At 28.1% G+C, this 17,177-nt stretch overlaps 1 protein-coding gene across 5 annotated transcripts in view; it reads left to right on the top strand.

Annotated features, from left to right (window-relative positions):
- The window catches only part of LOC149894244 (uncharacterized), a 41,858-nt gene that overhangs the window by 8,666 nt on the left and 16,015 nt on the right, over positions 1 to 17,177 (top strand). For 4 of the 5 annotated variants that reach the window (XM_090076159.1, XM_090076157.1, XM_090076158.1 and 1 more), the window contains 4 exons: positions 18 to 236; positions 1,622 to 1,921; positions 9,648 to 9,674; positions 9,918 to 9,938. In XM_090076159.1, coding sequence (XP_089932285.1) covers positions 1,663 to 1,921; positions 9,648 to 9,674; positions 9,918 to 9,938 — 307 coding nt within the window. In that variant the 5' untranslated portion in view covers positions 18 to 236; positions 1,622 to 1,662. Of the gene's footprint in view, positions 1 to 17; positions 237 to 1,621; positions 1,922 to 5,780; positions 6,137 to 9,647; positions 9,675 to 9,917; positions 9,939 to 17,177 lie in introns of those variants that run through there. The other variant, XM_090076160.1, reaches the window with a different exon arrangement.

Here is a 17,177-nt window from a genome sequence, read left to right as displayed (position 1 = left end):
CAACATTTATGTCTTAGGGTAAAAAGATTGGGAAAGACTGGAAGATTTTGGGTCGTATTTTATATGTTAAAGATATCTAGTTGGAGAATATTGTCAATGAAAAAATATTTTTGAAGAATAAAGCATACAGAATGTTAAGCCTGTGGAAAAAAGATCATGATTCTGCCACTCTAAATGTTTTTATAAGTGGATTGGGAGAGACATAAATGAAGATTCCATAAATATTGTTAAACCAAGTATGACTTCTACTTTTTATTATTTAAAGTTTTCATAAATTATTAATACATAGAATATAAACTTCAGTCATACACAGAAGCTGTATTAAAAATATTCCGTAAATTTTTACTTTGTTTTATTTTAGCTAATAGTAAATAAAAAATGCATTGTAAAAAAAAAGTTAATACTCATGATGGCATTATTAGCAACTGGTATATTTTTATTGTTTTAACTTCGAATTAGTGCACTTTATATTGATTTTGAGACTTATGCTTTCAAGACCTATCTTAATCAATCATAAAAATATGACCTGAGAAAGTTAAGTAGCACCTTTTTAATAAAAGTAAACTTATGCTTATGTTAGCTTAAGTGTTTACTTTTTTCCTGTTTTAAAAAAATTTTGTAACCAAATTATATAGTTCTTCATAAATTTTTTTTTTAAAAGTAACTCAAAAATACGCTTTGAATTTAACTTAATTGCTGTATCTAATATATTGATTATATTTAATGTGAATCTGGATTTTTTTTTTTTTACTTTGGTTAAGTTTTATTTTTAGATCTATGATCTTTTATTTTCTGATAATCTTTGTCTAAAGTTCTTTTTTTTTTTTATGTTTATTTATTTCAAAAAATTATGAGTTTAAATCAAAAATATTGATTAGCTCTTCATGGTGCTCTGAAATAACTGAATAAGTTTTATATCTGAGTTTTAACATCTTTTAGTTCTTTGTTAGTTTTGAAATTATTAAGTTTTTCTTAATGATAGCTGTTTGTGAAAATTTTGAAAAATGCTGACCCACCCTGTTAGGGGAAGATAACTTTTCCCTTTAAAATAATGGGCATCATTGGGATTGAGATTGTCAACTCAAAACTATATTTTGTTCTATATTTAGTGGGTTTGCAAAATTATGTCTAAATTAAATCTTTAAAACATAGTCAATTAACTTTTTTTTTTCAAAAAAAAAAGATGAACTTTTTTTCTAATCAATCTTGACATTCCTTTTCCTCTTACATTTAATTGAAAGATTAACTAGTTGGGTTGCTAAAAAAAATATTACTTTTAAGCTCTAGAGTGGGCTGCATTGATGTAAGAGTACTCATAAGAGAAATACATATAAAGTTTGAACAAAAGGTTATTAATGCGTATTACCCTATAGCATTTCCTCATCTTCTAATAAGACAGTAACAAATAAGTTAGTTTTTAGCAGATAAAAGGTTGCCTAATATTTTGAAATTCTTTTTCTTTAGTTATGCTTTTTGAAAAATTACATAAACTAACAAAATGACTTGATTATAATAAATACTACTGCTTTTAGGGGCTAAGTTTAGCATTTAACTGATGTTTCTTTTAACATATAAATATTTGTCAGTGCAATTAAAACATTTAAAAGACTTTTTTTTATAGTTTATTTTAGTGTGAATAATTGTTTTGGTTGATTGATCATAATGGAGTATAGGCAGAAAATGTCACAAATTGCAAATAGTTTGTGTGAAAATGATGTTAAACAACTGAAGCTTATCTATTTGTATACTGGTGATGGTATCCTGGAAAACATCACAACAGGTCTAGAGTTGATCATTGAATTAGAAAGGCATGGTCATGTTGCAGAAAATGAGTTTGAAGATTTTAAAAATAATCTTTGTAACATAGGAAGACCTGATCTTATTGCAATCATTGATGACCAGGGCCAGAATTTCTCAAACTGTAAGTGTTTTATTAAATTTTTAGATACTTTGTTTATGTCTAGTTAAAAAAGATATAGCCAAATGAAAGACAAAAAGTTCTTTTATTCTTTTTTTCAGAATACAGCTTTGCCAATATTGCTTAGATGTTATGGTTTTTTTTTTATATAATAGAAGTTAGCAAAAGTCAGTTTTAGTAAACTAATTTTTTGTTCTGGTATAAATAGAAAAATGTTTCATGCTAATTATTTTTCTTTCAAATAAATTCTTTCAAAGTATATTTGTAAAAACATGATTTTGTGATTACTGAAAGAGCAGTTGCAGCAAGTATCCCAAGTAAACACATTTGAAAGTTACCAGAGGAAACTCATGGAATAGATTACTACAGCTATATGAGGAATGTTAAAGCTATTTTGATTACTTTGAAACAACTTTTATTAAGTATAAAAGTGTAATAAAAGAAAATCTGTCACTTCAGTTTATGAAATGAATTCAGATTTAAGGGATTAGTATTACAAAAAAATCAGTTAAGTTTAGTTTTTATTTATTAAAAGAATTATTTCACAAAAATATTAAACAGTAAACTATGTTAGATTTCGTTTTTTTTTTTTTTTAAAAAAAACTGTTTAGTTCCTCTTGAACTTCTTGCAACTGTTGCTTCTCAGATTTAGAAATGTAAAAAGATCTAAAGTAGACTTAGTGCTATACTTTGCCACAATATCATGCATGATAATGAATCACCAAAATTTAAGTCATTTTATTGGAAAACTGCCTTGTATCCATGGCATCCTATGGCCCAGGCACTTCATAAACTTTTTTTTTATGACCACAAAGTAATTGATAAAAAAGAACTATAGCTAAAAAAAGATGACAGTTAATCTCTTTTAAATGTTTAGAATGTGTCCATTGTGATGATGTTGTTTGACCATTGATTTGGTAAATGCTATGGAAATTAGTATACTTTAAGATTATTTGAACTTTTAAAGGATTTCCCAACAGTTTGGCCTGTTTGCTAAAACTATTAGTTTTACAACAGCTGTGCTAACTTTTGAGAAATATTTTGCCTATTTGGACTAATGCCTATTTCTCCATAATCAAGCCATCTAGACAAAGTGATAAAACAAAAATAACAATTGCAATTTCCTTGTGGTGAGTGCTTGCTATCATTAAAACACCAAATGCCAATAAAAAGGCTTATGAATATTGAAAAGCTTCATTCAGCTCCTGCATTGATCAAACTCCAGCAACACCAGAATATAAATTACTACAGTTACGCCAATATCTATTTAGTGATGCATAAAAGGCCATTCAAAAACTAGAAGATTAGGAATGAGAAGAAAAGTCTTCATGTACCTAGATGAACTGGACAGCTTCAAGCATATAAAAGATAACCATCCAAGAGATATTGAAAGATTCACTGACTTGCTTGAGATTGCCGTAAGAAATCTAAAAGAAGTTAAAAGAACTTAAGAGCTTGGCAATAGACCATTATCTTACATACTCCAAAAGTAGATTCCAGAGAGGATACAAACATTGGATACATAAAAATGGAGTAAATGAAAATGTTGAAGCAATTTTCGATTTTCTCCACAGTTAGCATTTTAATGATAGTGTGCAATTCACCATAAATAATCTTAATTTAGACTTAACCTTTTATTTTTTTGATAAAAATAGCTTGTAAATATTAGTAAAAAAATATTTCTTGAATAACATTAAATGTAAATAAAAAAGCAGTAAAAATCTTGAAATATTTAAATAATGCATAATTGATATTAATCTGTGATTTTCATTAGGTCATGTATATAATAAATAAAAGTAAATCTAAAAAATTATAATGAAATTAAAAAAAGTTCTTAGCAGAAAATATTGAGTATACTCAATATCGCATTGAAATTTTCACTTTTTCAAAATAACCATTTAAATTGTAACACTAATAAATCTTTACACCATTAAGGTATAAAGATATATTAGTGTTTTCCTTTTTAATAATAACAAATTTTAAAAAAATCATTTGGTTGAGAGAAGAAACTGTTAAGAATTTTGTATTAGCGAAATATAAAAATTCATTCATTAAACAAAAAAAGTCTATTTACCGAATTTAGTGATATTGAAAGCCAAGTATTCTAGGTTATGTAAATTGACATAAAAGAGAATAGCAGTGCTATTTTGCTGCACATATTTTATTTATAACTTGTTTTTCTTTAGGCTTTATTGTTGAAGATTAAGTTCTGTTCAATGCTAAGTTTTGTTCCGCTTTAAGTTCTGTTCATGAAATCTGTCACATTAGGCAGTTGATGATTTTTGACTAAAGCAATTTTTCAGATCTTTTCAGAGATTCTGGTTTGTTAACTCATTCTTGCTAATACTTTTTTGACTGTGCAACTAAGATTACTTACTAAAACTAGCTGCAAAAAAAAAAAGAAAAAGAAAATTTGAATACAGTTAAATATAAAGTTGTTTATATAGTGACACAAATTTATAGTTTTATTTCTGTATTGCTGCCATAAGGTGATGTTTTGTCAAACAAAATATATTGTTACCAATATAGATAATAACATTAATTATTTAAAATGACTAATATTATTTTGCAATTTCAATTGGGTTGAAACAACTAACCACTGGATGTATGCTAACCAATTTGTAACATTCTTTGCAAATTCTCTAACTTCTAGTACTTCATTAGGTGCAAGTTGCTTTTTCAACTTATGGCAGTCTATTTAAACAACTTTAAGGTGCTGTATTTAAAAACCATCCAAAAAGCTTTTTTTTTTACATTAGCACTTCAGCATTTTTAGCAATCAGGAAACACTTACAAACTAGTTGTGGCATCATTCTAGATACTCAAACAGCTTTCCTTTTAAATGGACTATTTTATCCTCACTAAACCATTCTAACCCACCTCTTTATTAGAGCAACCAATGAAAACTAAATTATTTAAACCTATCATCCCATTATTACTCACCTTATTTGGATTATATTATAAACCATTAGTCAGAATTGTTTCTAGCACAGTCTGAAAATTATTGCCTGAATTAAAAACTATCTTGTTTTGAACTCCAGCAATCATCTGCCTTCATTTTCTAACCTAATCATCCTTAATATCATATTTCCTTAACTTCTTTTGCTAGCTAGTCATAATGATGACCAGTTTAGTTGGAAGATTAGTGAAGATCTATAAGTTAACTAGGGTCCTGTGAAGCTTTGAATTTGAGTTGAATTGGAAAAGTGATTCAAGAATTGATTAAAAAATCTCTCTATTGAATTAAGGTTTCTAAATAAGATTTTTTAAATTTACTTTATGATATTTTCTAATTATAAAAATTATTCATTTTATTATTATTATTAGAACGCTATTACTCTAATAATTGTACTGTTATAAAAATTTCAGTTTTTAAAAAGTGTTTGAAATAAAAATTGTATATACGTATAAATTTGTGAAAATGGCACACAGGGCTGCTCCATGGTCAATATTTCTAAAGAAGCTCAGTTCTAAAACAAGTTGCTGTCAAAAACAGCTCTTTTTATAGGTTGTTTATTTCATTAAACAAAAACCAATCTTTCAATTATAAAGTAAAAAATTGTAGCAATTAATCTTTTCAAAACTCCATTAAAATAAACTTAAAAAACTTCAACAAGAAGCTATAAAAGGATATGCAAATGCTATTTTTATGCTTTGTACATTCTTTTTATGGAGAGCAGTAAAGTTTAGAAAACATTCTTTAATAAGTTGATTAAAAAGCATTTAACAATTCAAAAAGTTTTTTCATTCTTTGCATGGTCATTACTTGCTGAGTAATTAAATTAGAAAAATTCTTTTTAAAATTGACTCTTGATTTTACAAACTCTTTCAAATTCCTATATTACTATTTAAAAAATGGCAGCAGTTATTAAGTCATACTTTGAAGTAAATGATCAATTTCATTTATGCAACACTTGCAAAACTAAATTATGTGTACAAAATTCTGGTACAACATCAAATCACATGGGATCACCTGGAAAGAAAACACAAGACTCTTCATACACAAGCTGAGGCTGAATGAACAATAAAATGAAAATTGTCAAAACCAGATGTATTGGAAAGCAATTGTTCTAAAAAGTTGAAACAAAGCATCATGCAAAATTATCTAAACCACCCTGTTTCGATTGAATATAAGAAAAATTTTACTGTTGACATTTTATACACAAGCTGTATTAGAACTCATCTTTGCAGATGGATGTACTTTTGAGACTTTGGCTGGTAAGGCTTTTATAAAATCGTGTTCAACTCTTACTAATAAAAGTTATAAACCACCCCATCCATCTAGAATTTCACATAAGATAAATGACTTAAATACAATGTTAGAAAGTATATTTAAAACAGTAGTCCATGCAGAAATCTCAGCATGTAAATCTGTTGTTAATCTTAAAGATATTGATGAAAATTATACCTCTTGAAAAACTAAAGAACTATAATTAATCAACTGCAAAGTTCAAATATAAAAATAGACAACGTGCCATGTGCAACCACAGACACAACAAACACAATGTCTGCATCATCAAGACATAACGAATGCAATGTTAGCCACAAAATCGAAGGTTTTTTCAACAGTTCTTCTGTAGGTCTGAAATGTTTAAAAAAACATCAACTTGTAGAAGGACTTTAAGAATTCTACCTACCACTTAATGTTGTAACCAAGTTTAGCATAAAATTAACTTCCTAAATTGATCTTGTGAAAATTGTATGGCAATTTTACTTGCTCCAATGGAATGCACTTAAAGTGGAAGATGCGCCTCAAGCTTTATCAGTGACAATGAAAGATATTCAAATAAAGTGCATTCCATTCTTATAACCAACTTCTGATGAAACAGCGCAACTTGGCACTGGTACCATAGTGGTTATCAGTTTTGTTAAACCTTCATTTATACTTTAAAAGTTTAATTAGAATTATTAAAAAGTAGTTTTATGAGCAGCTTTAAAATGTAGTTACTTTCATAATTAGATGATTCGTTTAGCAAATGTAATGCTTCTTACTTCAACATACTTAGACCAAAGGTTCAAAGCCATTATGCACACTGAAGACGAGTTTTTATTTGCTAAAAACCATCTGTTTTAAATGTCAGTAGATTAACAACTATGTGATACCGCTACTTATGTAAATTCTATAAATGACAACAACATTGAAAACTTACCAATAAATTTCCTTGTCGCTGTATTTAATCAGTTTAAGAAAAAATAATCTGAAAAACATAGACTTCCCCTACAGAGTTCTGTAAAAAACTGCATTAAAGATTTAAGCCATAAATAGTGAAAAATACCTTCTAGAATATTGGAAAAAAATTTTTCCTGTCCTTTTGCATGCAGCTCGATCTGTACTAGATGTACAAGCAACAATTCGCGTGTAATAAATTATTCACATCATTCTCTATCTTATCATAATGCTGAAACCATGAATTGGGCGCAAAAAAATAAAGACATCATAATCTAACTTTTTTCAGTCAAGTTACAATATTTTCTTTCATTTTTAATTTTTACTTATGATGATCCATCCCGATTCAAATGTGAAGTTTGCAAAATGTTAATGCAACATAAATTATTTTGTGATTAAACCTTAAAAAAACATTGAGATAACTTTTAACATTCAAGATTTGATTTACAAATATTTAGGTGATTTAATTCGAGATTCGATTTTATGTATAAATTTCTGATTTTCTGGGGTCAAAAGTTAAGCTAATTATGAATGGAATGAAAAGCAGTAAGCAAAGTAACTAACTGGCAGATAATTAAGCATGAACCTGTTAAAACTTTCAATTAAAACCTTGAAAAAGATGTTTCTTGAAAAACAGTTAAAAACATTTTATTTAGAAAAAACATTGGTGCTTATGCAGGCAATGGCCTTGTCATCAAAAAATCAATAATAATGGTCAGAGGTCAGTAATAAAAGTAACTTTAAGGTAATAGGAAAAGCATCTTGTTAAAATTATTTAAATCTTAAAAGTATAGTAATTGCTTTGTTGTACCAAGGTGATTGTGATAATACCAAGGTGATTGACTGATACTTTTTTAATTGGAATAGATTGGTTTATATAATAACATAGTTCCATCAGCAGACATGCTAATTGATCAAAAACTAATGGTGGCAGTTTCACGAGGTATTGAGAAACAAGGATTGGATAAAATAAAATAAAATTGAAAACCCTAGTTGATGTGATCACCATACTTGAATTAAATTGAATCCATTTTGAGTTGGATGGATAATTAAATTTTCAAACTCAAAGTCGCTAACCTAAAGAAAGAAGTAGATACCATTTGGATTAGAGTTCTTTTTCAAAAAACACTTATTTTGACTACATTTTGCCTGAAAGAATGCTTAATCAGAACAACAAAAAATCAAGTTTATCTATTATACAGGAAAGAGGTAATGTCTAATTGATTCATATTTGGTTGAACAAATTTTCAAACTAAAAGGTTTTTACAGGCTCAAGTACCTATACATTTAAAAAAAAGCTGTCAAAATAGGACATCCGAAAATAATTCAAATGTAATTGAATTTAAAAAGTTAGCTAGTGATATGAAGTGAAAAAAGTTCTTGTTACAAGAACTGTAATTTTTATTGCAAAATAAAACTTCTTAATCATTTTACAAACCTTGAATTATCATATGAGATTACTGCAAAGTTTTTAATTGTCTCCTCTTTTGGATTGGCTATAGGTTTCTATCAACATAATTCCTGCTGGTATATAGTAAAGAGATTTGGAAAAATAGGTTAAGTTTGGGATGTTTTTTTTATCTATCTAAGCTTTTAATGAGTTTTTTCATATTTGATGAACATGAGAAAAAACAGACATTTTACACATGAAATTACTTGACAGACTTTTTCCCTCAAGTTTTTAGATTGTAGAGGTTGGTAACTGGTAATTAGGTTGGTAATTAGCTAATAAGAGTTTAAGTAAACTTAAATTTTTTTTTCTGATGTCAAAAAAGGAAGTGTCATGAGAAAAATTTTTCTTTCAAAGATGATTTTATTATTATATAAAGGGCTTTACTTTTATTGTTTAGTATTTACCACATTTTTTGTTTGATTTGCAGTCCAAAAAATTTTGTATCCTGAAAACAATTTTTTTGGTGTCATTTTTTTTGTTAAAAAGCAAAAAAAAAGTTTAAAAATAAAATTTAAATCAACACAGAGATCATTTGTATATGATAATTAAAAAAATATTGCCTTAAATTTCACTCTTTTTACACAATTTTACAAAACTAGCACACTGTTTGAACTTCATTGATATGTTAAGTCTATATGTCAAATTTAATTAAATAAAAAGTTGCGCTTTGTCTGTGTATGTGAAATGCCACTGAGTAGAAATGAGTGAGCGTGCCAATTAGTAGCAGTATCTGTTTTTTAACATTGATTTTGATTTTTTTGTGTGAAGTTTTAAGTTTCTTATTTGTATAAATGTTTTATTCTGCAAAACTTCAGTTATTGTATTTGTTTAAATTTGAATTTATTTCTTATAACATGTTGTTTAAGTTTAAATGATTTTACATTCAATTTATTTTCAAATGATTTTACATTCAAAATATTTAATTCTAATTCATTAGAAGGTTGTTTGTATATTTTATTGATTTATTTAGATTGTCTTTTATTATCATTTATAGTCTTTTTATTCCCCTGTCTCCTGATATTTTTTAAAAATCTAAGCCAATATTTTTGGTAAATTGTTTAACACATTTTTTACGCTTATGAATAACTGTATTGATTACTTTTTTTTAGCTCCTGATGCAAAACGGAGGAAAATTGGTAAATGATTTTATTTCGTAAATATTTTTTTTATAAAATATTTTTATTCAAATTTTGTTCCAAGTTGTTTAATCTCTAATCATTTAGGTAAAAGACAAATTCAATTTCTAATTAAGTTTTTATTAATTAAACGCAAGCAATCATTTAGTACTCCTCTTGTTTTATTCTTATAGATAATTTGTTTTCTACTTATGCATTTTTTATACTCAATTACTATAATGGTTCTTCTGTTCTTTTTTCCAGATTCAGAACAGTATAAATATGGTAAGCAAATTAATGTCAAATTATATTTTGAATAAAATATTTTTCAGTTTTATAAAACATGCAAAATTAAAGAGAAGATTGCAATATTTTATAAAGATTTTAACACCATCTTTTAAGACCTGTTAAAACCTCAAACAAAACTCAAAAAACTAAAAATAACTAGTTGTGAAATTGTTACCTTTTCTGATAAAGTCATGAAGTCTACAGGAGTTGGGTCTAAAGGCTTAATTCTTGAGTTGAGTGTAAATACTTTGTTGGATATCCAATCTTACAAATTAAGAAAGTGTGTTGAAAGTTATTTTACTGATTCTTTGTTTTTGTATTTGATAAACGTTTGAATTTGAGTTTCATCATACTGGATTATTTTCAATTATTTTTATGCAGTATCTTATGACAATCATGATTTTAAAAAAAATATTTGTCTTATCACATCTATTTTTTTTTCTAAGTTTCTTTATTAACATCAGCAATTATAAGCCATCATAATTTCTTTCCATTGAAATTATGAGGGTGTGATGAACCCAATTAAAACATAAACCTCTTGATAAAGGCTTTATTCAACAATAATATACTAATCTAAAAATACAAGAGTTTTAAATGTACACATAACACAAAAAGTTCAAAAACAATAATATAACCACAACAAATCACAACAATTTTCCCATCTATATAGAAAAGACAACTAGTTTCATCAGTTTAGTATAAAGTCATCAAATTTTGCAGGAACTTTGCAAGTTCTTGTAGAACGTCGCAAAACGTAAGTAGATGACTCATTTATTGGTTTATTTACTTCAACACTTATTTCAGATGCAATTTTCGGTGATAGGCTTCTATTTACATTAAACACTTCCGCAGTTACATTATCATGAGATTCAATAATTCTATTCTTGTTGATATTATAAGAATATGGTGCAAGATCTTGAAGTGAAACAGTTGATTCTTGTACATCCGGGTAATGAATATTAGCATATGTTGGGTTTACATCCACTGATTCAACTTTATCAACAAGATTATCGTTTTTGTTTGTTCGCACAAAATGTCTAAGAAAAGTAGGACAAGGAGTTAACCATGAGGGTAATTAAGTTCCACATGATGAACGCGAGGGAAACTGAATAATCTCTCATGGGATGTACAATTAGTTGCAGTTGATAATAACAAACAGAGTGAGTGAAGGGCATCAGATAGAACAATCTTCCAATTTCTAACATCTAGGTTGTGGGTTTTTAGTGCCAAACAAATATTTCTCCATATCACCCTATTATACCTCTCAACTTGTCCATTACCGATAGGATGATATGGAGTGGAATTACTTGTTGCAATTCCTTTCTGAGTCAGGTAAAAATTTAGTTCATTAGATATGAATGACGAGCCTCTGTCAGAATGAATGTAAGTTGGAAAACAAAAAAAAGAGAATATTTGGTCTAAACATTTTACAACGGTTGTTAAACTGATATCTTGACATGGGATAGCAAATGGATACCGAGAATATTCATCAATAGCTGTAAATAAGTACTTATTTCTTTAACTAGATGGCAATGGTCCTTTAAAATCTATACTTAGGCGATCCATTGGGCGTATTGATTTGATTAACTCACTGACATTTGCAGATCGATAAAACTTTGGTTTTAATTCTGAACAAATATGGCAGTTAGAACAAATTTTCTTGACCTCTTCCGTGGAAAAAGGTAAGTTCTTAGATTTAAGAAAGTGAAGCATACGAGTGGCTCCTGGATGACATAAACAGTTATGTATATTGCTTAGGTTTGTTTGAGGTTGAGTTGTGGCACAAAAAGCACGCGTCAAGGGACTACATTATCAACAAGTGCATCAGGGACTACATTATCACTTCTAGGGCGATACGATATAGTATAGCTAAACTCTGCTAACTCCATCCTCCAGCACTGAATCTTACTATTTTTAATCTTTGTTTTCTTTCGTTTATCAAACATAAAGGCTACAGTACGCTGATCAGTGATTAACTGGAATTAATTTCCTAACAATAAATGTCACCATTTTCGAACAGCTTCAATAATAGCTACTGCTTCTTTTTCTACTGCTGGGTAATTAATTTCACTTTTGTTTAATGTCCAAGACATGAAAGCAACTGGGCGACCATTTTGATTCAAGGTAGCTGATACAGCTACATCTGATGCATCATATTCAGCAACAAAAGGTAAGCTCTCATCAATGGAACTCAAAGTGGCAGAGTGAAGTTCCCTTTTATATAACTGAAATGCTTCAAATGCTTCACTATTGATTGGGAATGATTTAACATTAATTAAAGGTCGAACTTTATTAGCGAAAGAAAGGATCCACTCTGAGTAATAAGAAAACATACCCAAAGTTCGACGAAGTGATAAAACATCAGATGGAGGAGGTAGTAAATCTAAAGGACGTAATCGCTCAGTATCTGGTTTTATGTTGTTATGACTAATGAAATAATAAAGAATATTTATCGAAGGAACTGAAATGCACTTTTTTAGGTCAAAGGTAGAGAATACCTTGTATTTTGCAATTTCGTTTATCATATCATCTATTCTGGGGAGAGAGTATGCATCTAATTCAGTGTAAAGGTTAATTGTTTGAGAGTAATCTATGCAAAGTTTTTTTTTGTTTAATTTAGTAAAATTCTTTACAATCACTACTTTGGCTCTCTATGGTAAGAAGCATGGCTCAATTATACCATCTGATAATAGCTGTGATATTTCACTTTCAATAGAATTTTGGTCATCTTTATTAAATCTTCTTGATTTGGTAGCTATTTGCTGCGCTTTGTTTGAAATACTTGTAAACAAGGAAGGTATTTTTATTTTAGTCATTTGCAGTGCATATAGATTATTTTCCCTTGTGACTATTAAGTCTTCTTTTTCTCCACCAAATGGAAAAATAAGATGTTTGTGTTGCTTTTGGAAGTCATAGCCAAGTATGATATCACTACAAAGATTTTCCAAGACACCAAATCGAACACTATTATACAGTAAACCATTTAGTTCAAGGTTAACCGAACAACAATCCACCAAACCAGACTCCATTGTTGTGAGGGCCATAGAAAATTTTCTTTTACTGGGTAACGTTTTCTTTTCAAATTATCAATAATTTTTTTGCTCATAAAATTATCTGAACGACAAGAATCAATTAGTGCTGTTAATGATTCATTATTAATTTTGACAACAACAGATGCATGAGAAAGGCTCTCAGGACAACTACTTGAAACAGTACACAAACTTGGTTTATGCACTGCATAAGTAACACTGTGGGTCTTATTGATTGGCCGGCCAAGACAAACTTTGGAGAAATGTCCTTTTTTTCCACATTTAAAACAAGTAACATTTTGAGCCAGACAATTTTTCCAAGCAGAGGTTCGATGAGTTGGTTATGAGATTGATGACCACAATAAATAAAATTTGTTTGTGGATGAACAGACATAGCATTGAGTGCTGCTGAAGATTCTTCTGGTAACTTTATAGTAGCAATAATATTTGGATTGGTTGATGATGAGGAGGTTTTCTGTATATAAGACTTAGAGTTCCTCTAAAGAATATCAAGAGAGCAAGCTTGGTTAAATGCTGATTGTAAATTCAATGTTGAACTTTCAAGAAGGCGTTGGCGAATGTAATTTGAAGTTATTCCAGAAATAAAAGCGTCTCTTATTTGTTCCTCTCGATATTGTTCAGCTGAGACATCTTTATAATTGAACCCAATAAAAACATAAACCTCTTGATAAAGGCTTTATTCAACAATAATATACTGATCTAAAGATACAAGAGTTTTAAATATATACATAACACAAAAAGTTCAAAAACAATAATATAAACACAACAAGTCACAACAGAGAGCAAATCATCATTGATGTTAATGTTATATAATAGATAAATATAATGAAACATATTCATATTACATTATATTATATTGTATACTCATCCAAAAAATTTATTTTTTGGATGAGTATACAATATAATACAATGTAATATGAATATGTACCTAGATTTTCTTATTTTTATTCAGTACATATTCATATTACATATTTATATGTAATATGAATATGTACCTAGATTTTCTTACTTTTATTCAGACTGTAAAAATGTTAAGCTTTTTTTTATTGATGTAAACAAGGCACAATTGTTATTGTGTGTAAACAAAGCACAATTGTTTTTGTGCGCAAAGAAAGTCATAAAATAAAGACAGGGGTTTTGTTCTTTTGTTAGCATTATTGTGTTACAGTTATGAAATTTTTTCGATGAACACATTCTATTTGCATCAGTTTGATGAGAGAAACTTCTTTTATTTAAAGATTTATTTTTTCAAACAATATCCCACAAGTTCTGTACACAAATTTCAATTTTGTGTTACATAGTTCCGATTAAAAACAAAAAAATAAAAATAAATTAATATGACAATTACTTAGAGAAAACAAATCTGTAAAGAATGTCACTTGCTAAATTGCTTTCATTTTCTATTTCTGAAGTTGGTGGTAATTATTTAATTGTTTGTCTAAATAATTTGTTAACTTTGTTAATCACCTGTTTTCAGAGTTTTTGATGTTATTATTAAACAAATACAACATGACATGACAAGAGGTTTAACACAAAAAATGATGCCATAGAATCATTCAGCTGCAGGCTTATGAAGTATAGTCAAGTGAAGCTTTTTTAGCATGAAAGCCAAAAAAAGATTTGATAAGTGTAAAAGAAGAATTGGAACCAAGGAGAAATGGCAATTATCTCTTTTGAATTTTTAGAGAGTGTCTACTTTGACAATATTGTTTGACCATCATATTGGTAGCTGTAATGGAATATAGTATATTTTAAGTTTCTTCAAACTGCTGGGGAAAAATTTCTCAACAGTATGACCTGTTTGCTTAAGCCATTAATTTTGCATCAGCAGTTCCAATTTTTGTGTAACCTTTTACCTATTTGGACTAATAATTATTTATCTTTAATTAAGCCTCTTCATCACCATTTTGGATTTTAGCCTAAGCTTTCTCCCATTCAGAAGATGTTTCAACCATTTGATAACCAAGACAAAGTGACAAAGTGAAAGTTACAGGCAATATGTAAGATAATGTTAAATATTAATAAATTAGAAAAAAGGGGAGGGAGAGGGGGAGTGGTGGAGCTGATGTATGAATGCTTGGGCTGATGTATCACTTTAAGAAAATTTTAGAAGATTTAAGAAAATTTGGGTTTATATATTAATTTTCTTATATATTGTCTAATTTTTGAGGGATTTTTTTAAATTTTATAAAGTTTTTATAGATTAAAATACTTCCTAAATTAGCCTCCTAAATACATTTATGTTGTAAATAAATATGAATAAAAAAATTCACATAAATCTCAAGTGAAATTTAGAAAAGCTCTTTACATACTTTTTATAAAGTATGCTCAACTGAAAGAACTTTTTCTTTCATTTATAAAGGTGCTGCATTTAGAAATAGCGTAGTTGAACAACAGAATCAGCAATTTGGAATTTTAAGTTTCTATTACTAGTATTCTTCTTTTAGGGTAATAAACTATGTTAAAACACCGCTCTATGGTGAATGACCATTAAAATTAACATTTATTTCATTAAGCAAAAATATTGAAAAGTTTAAATGATGATTATGATGGGTGTATTAAAAATGTTTCAGGAAATGTCAGTTTGTTCAACTTTTTAGGAAAAATTGCTGGTTGTTTATCCAAAAAAATGTAAAGTTAAAAATGAAATAAAATCAAAAAGTTGCTAAAGTAGATAATGTTAAAATATCAAATTAAAAGTGTTTTCTTGCTTAAGTAAAGTTTATGCAAAAATTTATTTGGTAGATACCATTTTTAGATAAATCATGTGGGTATGAGATAGATGTTACTAAAACATTTTTGTATTACTAAAATATAAATATTTAATATGAAAAGTCTATCTACCAAACTTACTAAAGTCAGAATCCAGGTATTCTAGTTTAAGTAAGTGGATGTAACAGTGAGTAGCACTGCCAGTTTGCTCAGTAAGTGGATGTAACAGTGAGTAGCACTGCCAGTTTGCTCAGTAAGTGGATGTAACAGTGAGTAGCACTGCCAGTTTGCTCAGTAAGTGGATGTAACAGTGAGTAGCACTGCCAGTTTGCTCAGTAAGTGGATGTAACAGTGAGTAGCACTGCCAGTTTGCTCAGTAAGTGGATGTAACAGTGAGTAGCACTGCCAGTTTGCTCAGTAAGTGGATGTAACAGTGAGTAGCACTGCCAGTTTGCTCATAGATCAGCTTTAACTCTTCATTTGTTAATTGTACAATTGACTATCATCTCAAAGATGAAATCTGAAAACAATAGATTTTATGTACAACTTGGTTTTCTTTGAAACTAATTTTTAACAAATTATTATTATTCTACACACATGTATATTTTCAAAGCAATTAATATTTTTTTAAATGTTTCTATCATTTAAGCAGTAATCTAATATCATTATTACATAACCTTCATGTTCAAGAATTTGTATAAGTTGTAAAATTTGTATAAATTAGTATGAATTGTAATTAATATAATACTAGATTTTTATCACACCAAATATTACTGCTTATTTGTTACATTCAATTTGCTACTATTTGCATCTTATTCAAAATTCAGTTGCTACAGGAAAAAAAATCCTGTTTTTGATTGTTTTTTTTTTCAAAGAATGGGCATCATAGTTCAAAAACCTTTTTTTTGTTTTCACTGTTACTGCTGATGTAGAATTTGCATAATTTTGGTAATTATGAGATGCTTGTTTATGTGTAAATTTAAACTTTTTGTAGAATGTGGTTGTAATTAGCAACAAAAACTTTGCTTTTTGCTGACAGGAAGATTTCTGATTTATGAATACTTATGAAATTTTTAAGCTTGATTTTTGTAAAGTTGATTCTTTTTTTTTTTTTCATTTATTGAAAATTATGAATTGATTGCACACTAAATCATTTGTAAATTTAGAACATATATTTTAGAAGAAATAAGATTTACTAAAGCAATTTGTAATATAAAATTAAACATCTTACACCTGATATACTGACCAGAACACATCACAACCTTATGTTCTTTTGTAAGACAGTTCTTGACAACAATCTATAAAATATTTATCAAAGTCCTCATTGAGTTGCTTTATGTTTTTAAAAATAAACCTAAGTTCTAACAAAAAACTTTATTGAAATTAAACGAAAAGTTTTATGGCAAAACATATACAATAAAGTTAACAACTACTTGGTTGTTAGTCTATATATTAATTCAATATATTTACTATT

The sequence above is a fragment of the Hydra viridissima genome, unplaced genomic scaffold (assembly GCF_058129835.1).
Source record: "Hydra viridissima isolate aposymbiotic clone 2 unplaced genomic scaffold, HvirCarnegie_v1 scaffold_1, whole genome shotgun sequence".
Taxonomy (NCBI): Eukaryota; Metazoa; Cnidaria; class Hydrozoa; order Anthoathecata; family Hydridae; genus Hydra; species Hydra viridissima.
The sequence above is the reverse complement of the archived record's forward strand: the minus strand, read 5'-3'. Positions and strand labels throughout refer to the sequence as shown.